The 21141-nt window shown below is 46.2% G+C and overlaps 1 protein-coding gene across 1 annotated transcript in view; it reads left to right on the forward strand.

The window, feature by feature from the left end:
- The first annotated feature begins 1145 nt into the window (after positions 1 to 1145).
- The window catches only part of ADRA2A (adrenoceptor alpha 2A), a 38979-nt gene continuing 18983 nt past the window's right edge, over positions 1146 to 21141 (forward strand). The window contains exon 1 of the mRNA XM_082269247.1: positions 1146 to 3327. Within this exon, the coding sequence (XP_082125373.1) occupies positions 1826 to 3133 (1308 nt within the window). The 5' untranslated portion in view covers positions 1146 to 1825 and the 3' untranslated portion in view covers positions 3134 to 3327. The remainder of the gene's footprint in view (positions 3328 to 21141) is intronic.

Here is a 21141-nt window from a genome sequence, read left to right on the forward strand (position 1 = left end):
CAGGGGAGGTGTGCACAGTCTCCTGGCTGCAGCTGTAAGAGTGTGGAAGACTGAGGGTGTGTGCAGGGTGTAGGGATGGTAAATACCCACGTGGGGGTGACGTTGCCTGTTCTCTGCTCTAGCACTGAATGTGCTGCTATATATGAGTCCGGTGCTGGGAGCTCATACAGCAAACAGGAGCTGAATCTGTTCACACAGCACAGGCACAGTCATCGGCTGCTGTCTGCCAACAGGGACACAGGGATTGCACTGGGCAATTGCAGCCAAAAACAGGAGCTACATACTGGGTCATCCTACAGAGACAGTGTCCAAATCACTATTCTGACCCAACTGCAAGAAGAAACAGCACCCAGATCAGTCTTCAAACCCAACTGCAAAAAGAGACATCAACAAGATCACTATTCTGACCCAACAGCAAAAAGAAGCAGTAACCAGATCAGTGTTCTGACCCAGGTGCAAGAGGAAGCAGCACCCAGACCCATGTTCTGACCCAACAACAAGACTTGAAACAAAAGTCTTCTGAACCAACGGCAAGAAGAAGAGGAAGAAGCACCAAGTTTTGTGTTCTGACCCAACTGCAAGCAGAGTTAGCGTCCAGATTGGTGTTATAACCCAAATGCAAGCAGAGACAGCACCAAGATCCAAGTTCTAAACCACATTTAAGCAGAGACAGCACCAAGATCAGCGTTCTAAAACAACATCAAGACAAAACAGAACATTAAATCGATGCCTGATCCAACAGCAAGCTGAGACTGCACCCAGTTCTTGCTAGCTGCAAATGAAGACAGCACCCATATATAACAACCAGTGACAGCACCCAGGCTGAGCAGAGACGGCACCCATATATAACAACCAGTGACAGCACCCAGGCTAAGCAGTGACAGCACCCAGGCTGAGCAGAGACAGCACCCAGGCTGAGCAGTGACAGCACCCAGGCTGAGCAGAGACAGCACCCAGGCTGAGCAGTGACAGCACCCAGGCTGAGCAGAGACAGCACCCAGGCTGAGCAGAGACAGCACCCAGGGTGAGCAGTGACAGCACCCAGGCTGAGCAGAGACAGCACCCAGGCTGAGCAGTGACAGCACCCAGGCTGAGCAGAGACAGCACCCAGGCTGAGCAGAGACAGCACCCAGGCTGAGCAGAGACAGCACCCAGGCTGTGCAGAGACAGCACCCAGGCTGAGCAGAGACAGCAACCAACTATTGCACTGCTGAGCTGTGAGCAGATACAGGACCCAGGCTTTGTATAGCTAGATTCAAGGACAGCACCCAAACTGGACAGCATCAAGGTTCTCTGTTGAGAAAGCAGCTCCCAGCTAACCCCTGGGCACAGGACTTTACTGGAACACAGATTTTTTTTTTCCTGCCACCTCCACCTGTACTCAGAACTTGAATTCTCTTCTACACAGGACTTGCTGCTACCTATTTAAAGATAACTTGAATAACCAGAGTGATCACGCTGGGAATCCAGATGACTCCTATTAAAGCATCTCCCTCAGGTGACCCATTATGTTTCCTAAAACCTTCCATTAACCCTTGATGCCACCGGCATGTTGTGCAACTCATCCAGATGTCCACGCAGGTAAGAATCTGGACTACGTTACTCAACAACTAGAGGTGGGGGGGAGGAGAACAAAGACTAAGAGAGAGGTGCAGGGAACTGTGTGTCACACCTGTGTGGAGTAGTAGGAGCAAGGAGCTGGTGTGCAGAGAAGGAGGTGGACATGGCCGACCCAGGCTGCTGCTAAATACTCTTTGCCTGTGCCTGGTTCAATGTCACACCCAGACAAGTCTGCTGAGCCCAGGGGAAGACATACTAATATTTCATGATTAACTTTGAGAACCCGCTAGCGGCAAGGGGGGGCATCTCTGCCATGGAGTGCCTGGGGGACTGTGACAATGGCACCCTGAACAATGGGACTAATACTGAAGAAGCGGCACCCCCATACTCCCTGCAGGTGACATTGGCACTCATATCCCTGGTGGGTATTCTCATGCTCTTCACAGTGTTCGGCAATGTCCTGGTGGTCATCGCAGTGTTTACAAGCAGAGCTCTCAAAGCTCCACAGAACTTATTCTTGGTCTCTCTGGCCTCAGCAGACATTTTAGTGGCCACCTTGGTCATGCCCTTCTCTTTGGCCAATGAGGTGATGGGCTACTGGTACTTTGGCAAAGTGTGGTGCGAGATTTACTTGGCTCTGGACGTTCTCTTTTGCACCTCCTCCATCGTGCACCTGTGTGCCATTAGTTTGGACCGCTACTGGTCCATAACCCAAGCCATCGAGTACAACCTTAAGAGGACCCCCCGCCGGATCAAATGCATCATCGTCATTGTGTGGGTGATCTCAGCTGTGATTTCGTTCCCTCCGCTCATCACCATCGAGAAGGAGAGTGGCAAAATAGAAGAGCCAAAGTGCAAGATCAATGAGGAGAAGTGGTACATCATCTCCTCCTGCATCGGCTCCTTCTTTGCCCCTTGCGTCATCATGATCCTGGTCTACATCAGGATCTACCAGATAGCAAAGAAGAGAACCAGGGTCCCTCCCAACAAAAGGAACAGCAGTGAAGCTGAGAAGAGGCACAATGGTTACGCTGACAAGGACTTGCCGGTGAAACTCAACGGGGAGAAAGCCGGGGGGTCAGGAGGGGACCAACATCGGGAACCAGAGGCCAATGGAGTGGAGGACCTGGAGGACTCTTCCTCTTCTGATCATCATGAAGACCAACAGCAGTATTCCTCCAAGAAGAGGTCGGACAAAGCCCCCAGGAACAAAGGGAAGACTAAATTAAGCCAGATCAAACCAGGGGACAGCTTGCCTCAGAGAGATGAAGACAGAAGTGCCAAAGCCTCCCGTTGGAGGGGCAGGCAGAATAGGGAGAAAAGGTTCACCTTCGTCCTGGCCGTGGTCATTGGAGTATTTGTAGTGTGCTGGTTCCCATTCTTTTTCACCTACTCCCTCATTGCAATCTGCAACAAGACCTGCTACGTTCCTGAGAAACTCTTCAAATTTTTCTTCTGGTTTGGGTATTGTAACAGCTCCCTAAACCCAGTTATCTACACCATCTTCAACCATGACTTCAGGAGATCCTTCAAAAAGATTCTGTGCAAGGGGGAGAGGAAAAGGATTGTGTGATTTCCCCAACTAACAGCACCCCTTAAACTAAACAAAAAGAAAAAACTAATACCCTAAATTAAGGATGCCTCTTACTCTAGGGGCCCCCCATCTCCTCTAACACCCCTTCATCTTATCTCGTGTTATTCAGTAAGAGAAAACTGTGCACTCAGTTCAAGCAGTGTGCCTTTCCTTTTTTTGCAAGGCATGCAGCTGTAAGTGAACCCATGAATGCTTAATTATAAATATATTTTACTACTAAAATCATCATTCTGCATCGTTCTTGCCAGGTATCTGCTACTTGATGTATTTTTTTTATTGTTTTATATTTGTATTTTTATTTAAAGGGTTGATCTGCCAGCCAGACAGTGCAATTGCTCCTTGCAACCATTCAGATTTGATCTTTTATTTTTTGACCTGCCTCACTAAAACCAAAGGCAGGGATTCTGGTTGGTTGCTAGGAACAACAGCTGCAGTTTTATTTTCTCCAGTGGCCATAAAACTAGCCTGTTTATGCTGTTATAAGTCAGTATTGTTAGTTTCAGTTGTGCTCAGGCACGTTGCTGTGTTAACCCATCATGTTTTGTTTTCCTTCAGAATTTGCAAAAAGGGCTTTTTAGACAAATCTATTTTCTGCCAGGGGGGAGGGCATTGTGCCATAGAAATTTTTTATGAAGCAGCTAACGGGGCGTTTGGTCCCAGGTCCTCCAAGATGGGTGTACACCAAAGCACTTGTAAAAAATGGGGCTTTGATTTTGAAGGTGCTTACTGGTCACTCTCTGTTACTCATGGAAGCTAGTTGACCTTGGGGTGATTTACTAAAGGAGTTGAGGTTCTTTACTAAAGAAGTCCCATGTCCTCCAAGATGAGGGTACATCAAAGCACTTGTACAAAAATGGGGCTTTGATTTTAAGGGGTGAAGGTGGTCACTGGTTACCCTCTGGTGCTCATGGAAGCTAGTTGACTTTGGGGATGTTTTACTAAAGGAGTTAAGGTTCTTTGCTAAAGGAGTCCCATGTCCTCCAAGATGAGGGTACACCAAAGCACTTTTTACAAAAATGGGGCTTTGATTTTGAAGGTGCTTACTGGTCACTCTCTGGTACTCATGGAAGCTAGTTGACTTTGGGGAATTTTTCTAAATGAGTTGAGGTTCTTTACTAAAGGAATCCCATATCCTCCAAGATTAGGGTACACCAAATCACTTGTAAGAAATGGGGCTTTGATTTTAAGGGGTGAAGGTGCTCACTGGTTACCCTCTGGTACTCATGGAAGCTAGGAGACGTTGGGGATGATTTACTAAAGGAGTTGAGGTGTTTTACTGAAGGAGTCCCAAGTCCTCCAAGATGGGGGTCCACCAAAGCACTTATAAAAATGGGGCTTTGATTTTGAAGGTGCTTACTGGTCACCCTCTGGTACTCATGGAAGCTAGGAGACGTTGGGGATAATTTACTAAAGGAGTTGAGGTGTTTTACTGAAGGAGTCCTAGGTCCTCCAAGATGGGGGTACACCAAAGCATTTGTAGAAAATGGGGCTTTGATTTTAAGGGGTGAAGGTGCTCACTGGTTACCCTCTGGTACTCATGGAAGCTAGTTGACTTTGGGGATGATTTACTAAAAGAGTTGAGGTTCTTTACTAAAAGAGTCCCATGTCCTCCAAGATGAGGGTACACCAAAGCACTTGTAAAAAATGGGGCTTTGATTTTAAGGGGTGAAGGTGCTCACTGGTTATCCAATGGTACTCATGGAAGCTAGGAGACGTTGGGGATGATTTACTAAAGGAGTTGAGGTTCTTTACTGAAGGAGTCCTAGGTCCTCCAAGATGGGGGTACACCAAAGCACTTGTCAAAAATAGGACTTTGATTTTAAGGGGTGGAGTTGACTGGTCACCCTCTGGTACTCATGGAAGCTAGGAGATTTCGTGTATAATTTACTAAAGGAGTCCCAGGTTCTCCAAGATGAGGGTGCACCAAAGCACTTGTAAAAACGGGGCTTACATTTTGAAGGTGCTTACTGGGGACCTTCTGGTACTTGTGGAAGCTAGGAGACTTTGGGAATGATTTACTAAAGGACTAAAAAAAACATTTTTCGTGGGACAACATTTGCAAAAAAAGATTTTAAGATTTTCCTAAAAATTTTATTTATGTAAACGTTTTTCATCTACTGCTTAATAGATCTTTTTATGCAAATGTTGTGCCCTTATTTAAAGCCCCATGAAAAATGTTTTTTAGTTCTTTGTATGTGCAAATAGGGGAGGGAGGCATTACTTTATAAGGCACCAGCACACATTATTATTTATTTGATTTACTAAAGGAGTTGAGAATCTTCACCCGATAAATTGTAGCTGTGTTTGTTTTGAAGACAGTCACATGCCGATAAAATGCATAAATAGGAATTTGCTTTTCACATGATTGGATAATTGCGGTGAATCCTCACTCAATGCATTAAGTGACGGTTCGGAACTCCATTAGTAAATCAGCCTCAATGTTTGACAGTGGGAAATGTTTTCTGGCATTTATGAGATTTGCACGGTCTTTAATATCATCATTGGGGTTGGATATAAAATGCTCACCCCCCCCCCCTATGAAAGAATTTTTATAACATATATAACAGAGCAGAGATATAAAATCCAAAAATTGATCAAAATGTGCCACTTGAAACCCAAGCATCTCATTTTTGTAAAGACTTCTTCTACCTTATTGCGCAGAACAACTACTGAAGGGGTTAACCCTGGCGCTGCACAGTGGCTGGTGTATGTACGCAGCAGGCTAGCTCTGGTCTTTAACCGTTCTTGTGCTGGAGGGAGGGACTGGTAATCAGGATTCTAAAGCACATCTGTGCCTGGCTTCAACACAGCCATGCATTTCCACTTGAAACGCAGCTATGTTGCATAATAGATCACTATCTCCGCTAGCATCTTTGACACAGTGGCAAGGGATCGCTGTCAAGCGACTGTAGCCAGTATTAATGAATTCATGATATGGGGAAGGACTAGTAATTAAGGTGCAATGCCTGACCTCACTATTGATGTGCAGCTCATTGTAAGCTAATAAATGCAGAAAAGGCAGTCTATTGAGCGTAGCCGTGGAGGCTTTGCAGGGATGGTGAAAACCCTCATAATGAGCAAAGGTGGGGTGCAAGCCCAAGAACTCAGCACAGGGATGGTGGAGATCCCCTCATAATGGGCACAACAGGTGTGTAGACCCTGGAACTCAACACAGGGATGGTGGGAACCCATCATAATGGGCACAGCAGGTGTACAGACCCAGGAACGCAGTACAGGGATGGTGAAAGCCCCTCATAATGGGAACAGAAGGTGTGTAGACCCAGGGACTCGGTGCAGGGATGGTGGGAACCTCTCATAATGGGCATACCAGGTGTGTAGCCCTGGGAACTCAGCACATGGATGGTGGAAACCTCTCATAATGGGAACAGCAGGTGTGTAGACCCATGGACTCAGTGCAGAGATAGTGGGAAACTCTCATAATGACCACAGCAGGTGTTTAGACCCAGGAACTCAGCACAGGAATGGTGGGAACCCTCATATTGGGAACAGCAGGTATGGACCCAGGGACTCGGTGCCAAGATGTTGGGAACCTCTCATAATGGCCACAGCACGTGTTTAGACCCAGGAATTCAGCACAGACATGGTGGAAACCCCTCATCATGGGTACAGCAGGTGTGTAGACCCAGGAACTCAGCACAGGGATAGTGGAAACCCTCATAATGGGAACAGCAGGTGTGTATACCCAAGGACTCAGTGCAGGGATGGTGGGAACCCCTCACAATGGGCATAGCAGGTGTGCACACCTGGAAACCCAGTGCAGGGATGGTGGTAACCCCTGATAGTGGGTACAGCAGGTGTACTGACACATTATCTCAGTGCAGGGATGTGGGAACCTCTCATAATGAGCACAGCAGGTGGGCAAACCTGGGAACCAAGTGATAGAAGAAGGAAACATTTTCACCAAGAGATATTAGAAAACGTTAGGGGGTCCATTTGATTTTGAACAACCAAATACACAATTATATATTATATATATATATATTGCTCAAAACATTTAAAAACATGTCAGATCTCTACTGGGAAGAATATCATGATATGGACTGGGTAATGTGTTAGGAAGGAAAGGATGCCATATAGTTTGATGGAAATGAAAATGATCAACCTACAGAGGGCTGAATTCAAAGACACCCCCAAAAAGGGAAAAACAATCAAGTAGGCTAGTCCATTTTATTGCAGCAACTCAGAATGGTAGTCAGTAGTTTGTATGGCCCCCACGTGCTTGTATGCATGCCTGACAACGTCGGGGCATGCTCCTAATGAGACGACGGATGGTGTCCTGGGGTATTTCCTCCCAGATCTGGACCAGAGAATCACTGAGCTCCTGAACAGACTGAGGTACAACCTGGCGGTGTCAGATGGACCGAAACATAATGTCCCAGAGGTGTTCTATTGGATTTAGGCCAGGCGAGCATGGGGCCCATTCAATGGTATCAATCATTCATCCTCCAGGAACTGGCTGCATACTCTCGCCACATGAGGCCGGGCATTGTTGTGCACTAGGAGGAACCCAGGACCCACTGCGCCAGCGTAGGGCCTGACAATGGGTCCAAGGATTTCATCCCGATACCTAATGGCAGTCAGGGTGCCATTGTCTAGCCTGTAGAGGTCTGTGCGATATGCCTCCCCAGACCATTACTGACCCACCACCAAACCGGTCATGGTGAACAATGTTACAGGCAGCATAACGTTCTCCACAGCTTCTCCAAACCCTTTCATGTCTGTCACATGTGCTCAGGGTAAACCTGCTCTCATCTGTGAAAAGCACTGGGCACCAGTGGTGGGCCTGCCAACTCTGGTATTCAATGGCAAATGCCAATCGAGCTTCACAATGTAGGGAAGTGAGCGCAGGGCCCACTAGAGGACATCGGGCCCTCAGGCCACCCTCACAAAGTTGGTTTCTGATTGTTTGGTCAGAGACGTTCACACCAGTGGCCTGCTGGAGGTCATTTTGTAGGGCTCTGGCAGTGCTCATCCTGTTTCTTCCTTGCACAAAGGAGCAGATACCGGTCCTGCTGATGGGTTAAGGATCTTTGATGGCCCTGTATAGCTCTCCTAGAGTAACTGCCTGTCTTCTAAAACCTCCTCCATGCTTTTGAGACTGTGTTAGGAGACACAGCAAACCTTCTGGCAATGGCACATATTCATGTGCCATCCAGGAGGAGTTGGACTGCCTGTGCAACCTCTATAGGGTCCAGGTATCATCTCATACTACCAGTAGTGACACTGACCCTAGCCAAATGCAAAACTAGTGAAAAACAGTCAGAAAAGATGAGTAGGGGAAAAAATGTCACCTGTAAAACCATTACTGTTTTGGAGGTTGTCTCATTGTTGCCCATCTAGTGCCCCTGTTTTTAATTTCATAAACAACAAAGCAGCTGAAACGGAATCACAACCCCCTCTGCTACTTAACTGACCAGATCAATATCCCAGGAGTTTTATTGACTTGATGCTGTACTCTGATTAAAAAGTGTTCCTTTAATTTATTTGAGCAGTGTGTAAATATATATTTTTATAGGATTATATTTATAAAAAAATGAATGAATTATCCATCTTTAGCTATATGAAATCCCATAAGGAATGGCTCTGTAAGCTGAAGAGGGCCCTGTTTGCTTTGCACTGTGTGCTGCTGCTCCTCCACTGTGCAGTCAACACCCTACAGAAGGGGGCGGGTCCTGGACCAGGCTGTATTGCCTAACTGTCATAGAGAAAAGTGAGGTCTTAGATCTGGCTTTCCAGTTTGGCTGGATCACAAGACTGGCTGCACTGGATTACTAAGCCTTTTGCAGGTAAACTCACATATATGTAATTCAACTGCATTGTGGCCCACTGCTAGAAAATACAGTAGAGTTAATCTGCGTATATAAGAGCACATTTTGTGTGTTTGTTTCATACTAAGGGCTCTTCAGTTGTTTGCACAGTGACTGTATACAGTGACAGATCCCTTCATTGCAGAGTGTGTTTTCCACTCCGTTTCCTTTAAACAGAAGTATTTTCCATCTTCCTTGACCGATTTGCAATTGGGCGTCAGTCAGATAGTGAAGCAATTTATGAAGCTGACCTCTGGCCTTCCCTTCAGTCTTGCACAGTTGTAGCGGCTCCTCTCCTGTACCGATATCGTGATCTCTGATTTCACTGCACACTGTGAGCTTCTCAGAGTATACATTGGAAGTTGCAGCAAATCAGATAGAGCCCGCCTCATTTCCTGGCTGTGGGACATCCAGCATCATCTAGCTCTTTTCCCTCTGGTCTGTTACCCAGGGCGGACTACATGCAAAAACAGCTGGCCTAGGAATGCTTGCACACCTATCAATGCATTTTCTACATTTACATAAATCCTCCCAAAAGCCAACCCACTGCGGAGGGCTCTGGAGAGGAGTACTGGGGCAGGGTGCTGTGATATCATCAGGACGCCATATGTACAGCACTCTGCCAGCCCCTCCCACCAGCCATGATCTGCCTGCATTGCATATAGGGATCCAGTGGCAGCTGGTGCTCCATGGGCCGGGGGGGGGGGGGTGTTAGACAGACCACACCAGCTCCAGCCTGCACTGCCCCCCCCCCACCTCCCTGGTTCCCGGTCCCCCCACCAGCTGCAGCCTGCACTGCCCTCACACCTACCCGGTCGCCGGTCCCCCCACCAGCTCCAGCCTGCACTGCCCCCCCCATCTCCCCGGTCGCCGGTCCCCCCACCAGCTCCGGCCTGCACTGTCCCCCCCGGTCGCTGGCTCACTCACCCTGGGCAGGCAGCGGCAGGGGATTCCCCCTCAGTCTCCTTCCGCCGCCTCCTCCGCTCCTTGGCCAATAGCATGGCTTTTCCTTACGGCCAATCGGGAAACGGGTCCTGATTGGCCAGGAGGAGAATAATATTCATTCGCTATTGTCACACAACTGGGTGGGCTCTGCGCCCGAGCCCGGCCTTTTTTTGAAGCCTATTAAAGCCTCTGGCTCTAATCACGTGCTTCAAAAAAAAAAAAAAACCCATTGGAATTCATGCGTCCGGCGCCCTGCATGTAGATTAGGGGGCCGGATGCATAGATAGGGGGGACACCCCCAATGCACCAGCCGCCACTGACAGGATCTAAAATAAAATATGTAGAAAAAACACAAAAGTTTTATTAAAAAAAAATTAAATTTTCATGTTGATTAGGGGGAAAAGACGAGGGAAGGCAAAATTAAACGTCAGCTGTAAATGAATTTGTAGAATTGGCGCAAAGGTGGCCATCATGTGACCCAATGAAAGCCAGCAGATGAATTGATTGCAGCAAAAAGATTGTGCAACCCAAGCTGGCCACATACATTACAGTCTAATTGTACAATCTCCTTTAGATTTACCAAGTTGAAGACCTACCCATATAAAGCCAATCAGTTTGCATCCAGGCCCTTGCACTGCCCTTATACGAAGATTGTACAGTCAGATTGTAACCTTTATGGCCAAAGTTAATTTCTCTAAAGTCTGGAGCCAATAGTACCATTTAATTTGGAGAAAATGGGAAAACACTTGACATAGGTGCTGCTTCAGCAGCCATCTTTAATAAGAGAAAGAAGCCATAAAAGTACATTTATATATATCATAGGTAAAAAGGCGCTGGTAATCTTAATATATCACGTGTTATAAAAATTAATAGGTGATTTAAAGTGTAATATATGTGATTAAAAATTGCTACAAATATATATATGATCTACTATTGGTGCAATTAGCAAAGAAAAGTGCATACCAGTGCAATTTCAATTCAGAAGTGTTTGTGCTTCTCAAAGTAAATTAATCCACAAAGGTGTGGATCAGTGAACCAATAAATAGATATATAAAGAATTCCATACAAAAATCACATAAGAATATATAAAAATATAAATATATAAATGTGCTCCAAGTAGTGTTTAAAAATCCAGGCAATAGCATGCAATCAAAATTGTGCTTGGTGGATTCTTATTAATCCCTTCACAGTGCTCCAGGTGCTGGGATGTGACAACCGTCAATTAAGAAGTGCTTGTGCTTCTCAAAGTAAATTAATCCACAAAGGTGTGGATCAGTGAACCAATAAATAAATATATAAAGAATTCCATACAAAAATCACATAAGGATATATAAAAAAATCACATAAGAATATATAAAAAAGTATAAATATATAAATGTGCTCCAAGTAGTGTTTAAAAGTCCAAGCAATAGCATGCAATCAAAATTGTGCTTGGTGAATTCTTATTAATCCATTCACAGTGCTCCAGGTGCTGGGATGTGACAACCGTGGCCTCTTACCAGCTAGCAGCAGGTCACAAGGACCCCCAACGCCTGTGATCCCTTTATTGGGTGGATCAGACCTCTCCTCGATTGCTTGGATCTCTGGCTCCTATATTACTCGAGTTGGACCATGTAGTCCCCCCATACACATAAAGATATAGAAGAACAAATAGCCTCCAATAGTGAAATACTGTTTTATTCTCCAAAAAACATACACTATAAGGTGACAATTAGCCTCTTACTATTTGTTGTGCCCTCCTGGCACTGGGCAATTCGGCAGTACAAAATCGTTTTTTTGGGTCTTAGGAAGATATTCTCCGGGGATCTGCAGCACCCTGTATCTCCTTTCCCCCTTTCTTTGTATTGCAGCGGTGGATGTGTATCCCAGCCTCTGTTCCGAATGCCTCTGTGTGTTACTTCCGGGTTAGCATTGACCACAATGCATTTCGCTTAACGAGCGTCCTCAGGCAGTCTCAAAAAATTAAATTTTCATGTTGATTAGGGGGAAAAGACGAGGGAAGGCAAAATTAAACGTCAGCTGTAAATGAATTTGTAGAATTGGCGCAAAGGTGGCCATCATGTGACCCAATGAAAGCCAGCAGATGAATTGATTGCAGCAAAAAGATTGTGCAACCCAAGCTGGCCACATACATTACAGTCTAATTGTACAATCTCCTTTAGATTTACCAAGTTGAAGACCTACCCATATAAAGCCAATCAGTTTGCATCCAGGCCCTTGCACTGCCCTTATACGAAGATTGTACAGTCAGATTGTAACCTTTATGGCCAAAGTTAATTTCTCTAAAGTCTGGAGCCAATAGTACCATTTAATTTGGAGAAAATGGGAAAACACTTGACATAGGTGCTGCTTCAGCAGCCATCTTTAATAAGAGAAAGAAGCCATAAAAGTACATTTGTTATATGAATAAAGCCGGCACGCGAAAAGGCTTTATTCAATTAAGCAGATTGATGCTACGAGGAAGGCGTAAAGCCGAAACGCGTCAGGACTCGTCATGTTGTCACCGCTATCCATGCTGGTATAAATAATTTTACTTGGAAGAAGCCTTTTCGTGTGCCGGTTTTATTCATATAACATTTGTTTTTGACGTTCAGCCTGAGCGCCGACGCTTAGCTCTTTATCTTCTCACAGTGCGGTGGAGCTAGGGTGAGTTGTTGTTTATAAAAGTACATTTATGGCAAATCCGACACTTTTCTCTCTATGTATGATGTAATCGGCTTGATCCTGATACAAAAGTCAACATCTTCCTGGTTACTTGCAATAGGCCCCTGCTGTTACTGTTAAAGAAGAACTCCACCCAGTGTAAGAATCACTTAGAAGGGGGCACTTTTAAAATCATAGGTGACCTCTACAAGACTTGTGGGTGAATCATGTCAGAGGAGGAGGTCCCAAGCAGAGGACTCCTTGTCCATTTGTCCAGATCAATAAAGTTCTCAGTGCTAAGACTTCATTGAGTGCCGCCAACTTTCTTTTTTTGGACTGAGTGGAGGGCTCGGTGTTGAGTGTAATTGCATTGTGTGTTTGGTGGTTTGGTGATTAGACACTATACTTGTATTTTTCTTTATAGGTAAACATCTAAATCCATGCATACACTATATTACCTAAAGTATTGGGACGCCTGCCTTTACACGCACATGAACTTTAATGGCGTCCCAGTCTTAGTCTGTAGGGTTCAATATTGAGTTGGCCCACCCTTTGCAGCTATAACAGCTTCAACTCTTCTGGGAAGGCTGTCCACATGGTTTAGGAGTGTGTCTATGGGAATGTTTGACCATTCTTCCAGAAGTGCATTTGTGAGGTCAGGCACTGATGTTGGATGAGAAGGCCTGGCTTGAAGTCTCCGCTCTAATTCATCCCAAAGGTGTTCTATCGGGTTGAGGTCAGGACTCAGGTTGATTGTGCAGGCCAGTCAAGTTTCTCCACCCCAAACTCGCTCATCCATGTCTTTATGGACCTTGCTTTGTGCACTGGTGCACAGTCATGTTGGAACAGGAAGGGGCCATCCCCAAACTGTTCCCACAAAGTTGGGAGCATGAAATTGTCCAAAATGCCTTGGTATGCTGACGCCTCAAGAGTTCCCTTCACTGGAACTAAGGGTCCAAGCCCAACCCCTGAAAAACAACCCCACACTATAATCCCCCCTCCAAGTATTGATTTGGACCAGTGCACAAAGCAAGGTCCATAAAGACATGGATGAGCGAGTTTGGGGTGGAGGAACTTGATTGGCCTGCACAGAGTCCTGACCTCAACCCGACAGAACACCTTTAGAGTGGAGACTGCGAGCCAGGCCTTCTCACCAACATCAGCATTCAGGGCCATCAAAAATACCCCAAACTCTTGTTTCTGGAGAAGCATATTTGCACTTTTTACGTAAACGCATATAAACATTTATAAGTATGCGTAAAAGCATTCTAGTGGCTAGAATAAATTAATATTCTAGCCAATAGAATGAGTTTACGCAGGGGCATAACTATGGGGGTGGCAGGGGTTGCAATTGCAACCGGCGCCATGCTCCAGGGGGCCTGTGCGGCTCCCCTGTACACCTGGATAGGAGGGGCAGAGGGGCAGCATGTAGAGAAATCACTGTCCTCCTTTTCCTCCTGTAGCTGCAGGAGGAAAATGGAGGAGATTGGTTCCTCTGTATGCTGCCCCCGCCACTCCTCCTATCCTGTTCACTTGTGTTCTGCTGTCTCTGGGCCCCTGTGTGCTCCCCTGGTCCCAACCCCCCCACTGTACTGCCCCCCCCCACTGTACTGCCCCCTCCTCCCCCATTGTGCTCTCTTTCCTCTCCTGCCGGCTGCTGCAGGAGATGTGTCACAATAGAGAACCAGGGAGGGGTCGGTAAATATGTAATTTACCAGCTCCTTCCTTTTCTGAATGGACAGAGTCATAGTCAGTGACATGGTAAAAAAATAAAAAAATGATAAAAAGTAATACAATTAAACTGCAAAAAATAAAAACTACTGACACCAGTGGGTGAATTCCAGGATCGCAAAGGTCACACTTGCAACCGGGCCCTGGCATTCCACCACCGTGGGGAGGCCCCAAGATGGCAGGAAGGGGGCCCACTGCAGAACTTGTGAATGGGTCCCCCTGCGGGACCTTAATAAATGGCCCCGCAATGAGAGTAAAGGACCCCAGGATCAGTGGGAAGAGCCCCAGGCTTGAAGGGAAGGGCCCTGGCCAGAGGTCCAGGGGGCCCTTAATGGTTTCTTGCACCGGGGCCCTGAAGGTTCTAGTTACGCCTCTGAGTTACGTACATATGCCTCTAATGGCCGTGCGCATGTAAACATGCATACATGCACATCATTACATGCCAAAATTACCCTTTTTTCTTAGCTGGATTTTTCTCCTGGCAGAAAGATCCAGCGTACACAGGAGTATTTTAGTACGCCCGTGAGCATGAGGTCTAAATCAGATATCTGTAGAGAGTTATTTGTTGGTTAACACGCAGCCATCTCCTTGTTAACTACGTTGTCAGACCGCAAGAGGGTGAGGGCACATAGGAACATTTACTACAATTACTACATGCACTTTGTCCCCTGGGGGATAGAACATTGAAATTGAAGTGAGAGTTCTTCTTTGTAAGTGTATCTTAACCAAAGAGCAAAAATGTAATATATTGCAGCTTAACAATTCTTACATTTGGTGGCTTTCTTTTTAAATGCTTTTTATTCACCTTTATTTTCACCTGGTTGAAACGGTTGGAGCTGGCCCTTTGCCTCAAATGCGATTTGTTGTTGTGGGCAGAGATGCCAACTGTCCTGGATTTGCCAGGATAGTCATACACTATATTGTCCCAAGTATTGGGACGCCTGCCTTTACATGCACAAGACCTTTAATGGCATCCCAGTCTTAGTCTGTAGGGTTCAGTATTGAGTTGGCCCACCCTTTGCAGCTATAACAGTTTTAGGAGTGTCTACAGGAATGTTTGACCATTCTTCCAGAAGTGCATTTGTGAGGTCAGGCACTGATGTTGGACAAGAAGGCCTGGCTTGCAGTCTCTGCTCTAATTCATCCCAAGGATGTTTGATCGGGTTGAGGTGGGGACTCTGTGCAGGCCAGTCAAGTTCCTCCATCCCATACTTGCTCATCCATGTCTTTATGTTTGGTGCGCAGTTATGCTGGAACAGGAAGGGGTCATCCCCAAACTGTTCCCACAAAGTTGGGAGCATGAAATTGTCCAAAACGTCTTGGTCTGCTGACTCCTTAAGAGTTCCCTTCACTGGAACTAAGGGGCCAAGCCCAACTCCTGAAAAACAACCCCACACCATAATCCCCCCTTCACCAAATGATCGACATGGATGAGCAATTTTGTGGTGGAGAAACTCAACTGGCCTGCACAGAGTCCTGACCTTAACCCGATAAAAAACCTTTGGGATGAATTAGAGTGCAGACTGCGAGCCAGGCCTTCTCGTCAAACATTAGTGCCTGACCTCACAAATGCACTTCTCTAAGAATGGTCAAACATTACCATAGAAAAAACAAAGGTCCTTTGAAGACGCTGTGTGTGACGGCGAAATGCGTTGACGCACTTCCGGTTGCGGACGTAACGTCATTTCCGGTCGGGAACTTCCTGTATGTGGAACGCACGCTAATAGCGGCGCCACTCGCTCTGTTTACTATATGCCCATATAATCTTTTATCCTGTAAGTATTCAATCGTTTTTTGGGGAAATAAAACATACCTTATGTACTTCACGATGTATGGCCCTCTTTTCTTTTAATGGTGATATCGGAGACGATTTCAACACGGAGGTCACATCGGAGGAATCCCATATCAGATCCTGGGCAAATGTGCAATAAAACCAAGGGCTTTTATACAATCTTAATCCGGTGAGTGGGGAACCAAGAGGGCACCTTCACCTCACAAGCACCTTTATTCACTTGGCACTTTGGCACCTTTTGGATCATCAATAAGGACTGTATTTCACCATTTATGCACTTTAAACTTTTCACTTGGAAATTATATTTATTAATTTGTTTAGCCTAATTATGCACTATATTTAATTATCACAGAAATTTATGCACTTTAATGTGATTGAAATATTATTATACATTGGATTTATATGATATAGATTGGTTTATTTTAATTATTTTTATCACTAATTTGTTGCTAGCGCTGCATAAATTTGCTTTTATTCAAACATTCCCATAGACACACTCCTAAACCTTGTGGACAGCCTTCCCAGAAGAGTTGAAGCTGTTGTAGCTGCAAAGGGTGGGCCAACTTAATATTGAACCCTACAGACTAAAGCCTCGTACACACGCAACGAATGTCCGCCGACCGGTCGTCCGTCTTTTGTCCAGAGTGGTGTCTGTTGGTTGGAATGTGCTCTAAACTGCACACGAATTTTCCCGCACGACAGAATTCTACTTCAGAAGTGATGTCATGTGTTGGATTGTTTTCTTTGTGTTCTTTCATCTCTGAGCATGCCTAGTCTTGCTCATAAGATTTTTCCCCATCGAAATCTGTACTAATGAGACGAAAATTGGACGTGTTTTGACGGTCGACAAAAATATTATAGCCTGCACACCAGGATTTTTTAGGCCGAAAAGTCGGAGTCGGTTGTCGGAAGCATCATACTAACAAGCCGAAAATCGGCAGATCGGTCGTCAGACGAAAATTCCCGGCCGAATTTCGACTCTGTGTACGGGCCTTAAGACTAAAGCTGGATACACACTATACAACTTTTGTTGTTAGATTTCCTTTAGATTTACCTTCAACTATGTAGTGCAAGGGCCTGCCTGATGGCATAAAAATTGAAAGTGTTCAGATTTGACCTCATATTATATGGTTTTGGAAAATCTAAAGGAAAAAATCTAAAGACAATTGTATAAGACTGGGATACCGTCAAGTTCATGTGTGTGTAAAGGCAGGCGTCCCAATACTTTTGACAATATAGTGTATTAATATACATATATATATATATATATTATATGTAGTCAGGATATTGGCCCTCTGTCTTGCCAGTGCTGTGTCCTGGGATCGTAGCATTAACCTTTTATGAGTTATTGCATATATGCAACAACTATAACAGGCATGATTGGCGGGGATCAGGGTAGGAAATGGGTGGTTCCTGGCTATTTTGGAGGGTGGAATCGGGTGGGACCAACACCTTAAGTTGGTGCAGTGGGATACTGGGCAGCACCAGTCTGTAAGATGGCCATGATTTGGGTTCAGCCACCAGGAAAATGGGTGGATGGAATTCAGTTGGTGGGCAAAGTTAACAGGGTTCTGGGACCATTAGGTTGGTAAGTATGTATAGGGGACGGGGAGTAGACCATTCATTAGATTCACATCAGATTATAGTGTGATCAGGTCGAAAGCGAGTTTTGTCGTACAATTATCGGAACGTGTGTACGGGGCATTAGTTGTACTAACAGATTTAAGCCTAGTACACACGGGCCAAATGTCAGCCGGTTCAATAGAAACCAGCTGACGTATGGCCATGTGTATGGCAGCCGGTCCGACAGAAGCCGGTCATTCGGCTGGCTTCTGTTGAAGGCTCATGTCCAAAAAAGGTCTTCCGGCTGGCTCCCAATCAGCACTCTCAACCAATGGCTGAGAGCGCTAACCGGAGTGTTCTGGCAGGGGGAGAACAGAACACATTAGAACAGCAGGGGAGATCGCTGTACTAACATCAGATTGTTAGTACAGGGGTTCCGACCTGAGCTGTCCGGTTTTTTTTTTTTTGTTGTTTTAATGTTAGTGGTGTGTACTAGGCTTTAAATACACTAACAAGTTGAAGCTAAACTCAAGCCCACATTGCAGTTACAGCAGCTTGATTTTTTTTGGAGGGGGGGGGGGGAGTAAAGGTTTTACATTAATTTTAAAAAGCTGGTCAATGTAAGCACTCCTGACAGTGGTAATCGGTTTGTCCCAACATTCTAACTGATACATTTGCAGGACAGCATGTTTTTTTGAAAAACAACAGACCCACTGGCCTGATCACCAGGTAAAAATAAAGAAAAGAAAGCCTAAAATTGGTAAGCTTCAATATAATAAATGTTTGGTTTTTTCGGTTTAATACCGTTTTAAGTCTTTAAAGTCTCAGTAACACAAAAACTAATATTTTGGTTTTTTCGTGGATTCTCACAATAATGGCCCAAATGGTGTACTGCCCAGTAGCCGTTAATAAAGAATTTCTCTGCTTTAGGCTCCATTCACACTTGTGCAACTTGTCATGCAACTTTGGACATCAAAGTCGCATGACAAGTCGTACCCCATGTTTTCCAATGATACCCATTCATATATGCGCGACTTAAAGTTGCAGCCACTTCAAAGTAATTCATGCACTACTTTTGTCCAACTTTCATGCAACCTGAGAGCCATAGACTTCAATGTTAGCCCTAGTCCATTATCACTGGTCAAAGCCAAAGTCATATCCAAGTTGCACCCATCTAAAGTTGTGTCAGTGGTGGCTGGTGAATAAAAATGTGGGGGGGCTGGGAGGAGAGTCAGTGTGATAATAGCGAATATTCATTCGCTATTGTCATACAACTGGGTGGGCTCGGGTTGCAGTGCTCTGCGCCCCGAGCCCACCCTTTTTTGAAGCCTATTAGAGCCTCTGGTTCTAATCACGTGCTTAAAAAAAAAAAATCTCCCATTGGAATCCATGCGTCCGGTGCCCTGCATGTAGATTAGGGGGCCGGACGCAGGGATGGGGGGGGGGGGGCACCCAATGGACGGGCCGCCCCTGAGTTGCGCCAAAGTTGCACTCCAAAGTCAGCGCAACTTTGTAATGGTACAAGTGTGAATGGAGCCTTAGTTGGGGTCTGGAGTCTGCAAAAAGACGATGAAAATCCCAGTGGTGAGAAACAGCCATTTAAGGAGACTTTTTCTCTGTGGGAAAGTGGCTGCCATTGGTACTTCGAATTCTGAAAATGTTTCCTGGCTGGATCAAGCGTACAAATCCAGATTTGGCTTCAATATGACTTTACAGATAGGCAGGTCGCTGACTCAAACCTTACTGATGGCCAGGTTGGCAAGTGTACCAGCTAGACAGCATCTTTAGAAGGGAATGGACAATTACCAAACATAAGAGCCCATTTACACTTAAAGAAGATGTACAGCCGAAGCTCGTTTGGCTGTATCTCTCCTGTGCATCACAGGAGTGCCGTTCGTTCTGCACACCTGTGACCCATTTTCAGCAGACAGTGGGCTGATGCCGCTGTCAGCTGATGTCACAGAGCCAGTCCAGGCTAGGGCAAGATTGCGACAATATGGTTGGGATCTGCCCACAACCCTGGTCCGACACCTGACTCAGCCTCTTAGTGACCTGCTGGGAGCCTGAGCCGTCCGCTCCCGCCCCCGTCCCCTCCACAGCCCCACGGGGTAGAGGCTTGTGGGTCAGAGCACAGATCATAGACTGCCATTCACCGGCTCTCTGCTTACGGAGGTCCGACAACCAAGCGATCAGCAGGGTTTGATCATTTGGTTCTCAGTTTTAGAGCCAGGCGGGGAACCGATGGTGCCTCCACCACCTAGGTAAGTATGATTGCATATGTTCAGAGCACCCCACTACCCCTGTACATCAGATATCAAGAGTCCCCTTCACCATCAGAAGTCGAGCCCCCACTCTCCCTTATATCACAGTTCACCCCCCTTGCAATGTGCTACTGCTGCAAAGAAGCTGGTGGCAGAGCTGGGAAGCAGAAAGTGCAGGGTCTGGAGGAGGACAAGAGGGCTGGAGTCAACTGCTGAATGCTGAGACCAGGGGAGACAGAGACGAGGGGGTTCTGTGGCTACAAAGAGAGCCACAGGCTCTGTAGGATCTTTCATGCAACTGCTGAGATGGTGGTGGGGGCAGAGACGTGCCTCTCCAAGGCTCCATGGAGACGCACGGGATCTGTCGAAGGAGTTCTGTCCTCCTCTCTGCTGCTGATTGCAGAGACTAGGTGGGGGCAGAGATGAGGGGGTTGCTGCAGCTGCTGGAGAGCTGCAAGGGCCACATGAAATGGCCTGGCAGGCCACATTCGGCCCCTGGGTCTTGTGTTTGACACATGTGTTGTCTGTTGAGCTCTACTGTATAACCCGTTGGATGCCATTAGCAGTGAATGGCACTGTGTGACGTACTGCACACAGAGCAGGTGCATTGTCATGTGTTATGGCAACAGTTTGCAATGCGTGTGTTGCCACAACGCACAAGTGTGAATAGGCCCTAAACATTTGCTTTAGCTTATCACTGGGAATTGATGATTGATCAGGATTTGTACACGCACCCTCATAATGTTGACCATTCTCTTATATTGAATCTGAACCCAGGTACAAAAAATGTAATATGATGCAGCTTAAGTGGTTCTAAAGGTTGAAGATTTTGCATAAAGGTAAAAAAACCTTCTGTGTGCAGCTCACCCCCCAGCCCCCCCCCCCTCTTATACCTACCTGAGCCCAATATCGATCGAGAGATGTGCATGAGAGCAGCTGCTCTCCCAGCTCTCTCCCTTCTCATTGGTGGGGCAGGGCTGAGCCCCATTCTGTGTGTCAATGAATGGACACGCAGATCAGGGCTGGGGATCAAGCACACACAAGTGCCCCCATAGCAATCAGCTTGCCATGGGGGCACTCAGCAAGGGGGGAAGAGCCCACAGCACTGGCAGGGTACCTTAGAAGAGGAGAATGGGGGCTGCTTTGGGCAAAACCATTACTTTATAGGGAAAATGAATCCAGGGAATATCCGATTGCCTCTTGGGGGATCAGGAAGGATTTTTT

Source organism: Pelophylax lessonae (assembly GCF_965119305.1).
Source record: "Pelophylax lessonae genome assembly, chromosome: 9".
Classification (NCBI taxonomy): domain Eukaryota; kingdom Metazoa; phylum Chordata; class Amphibia; order Anura; family Ranidae; genus Pelophylax; species Pelophylax lessonae.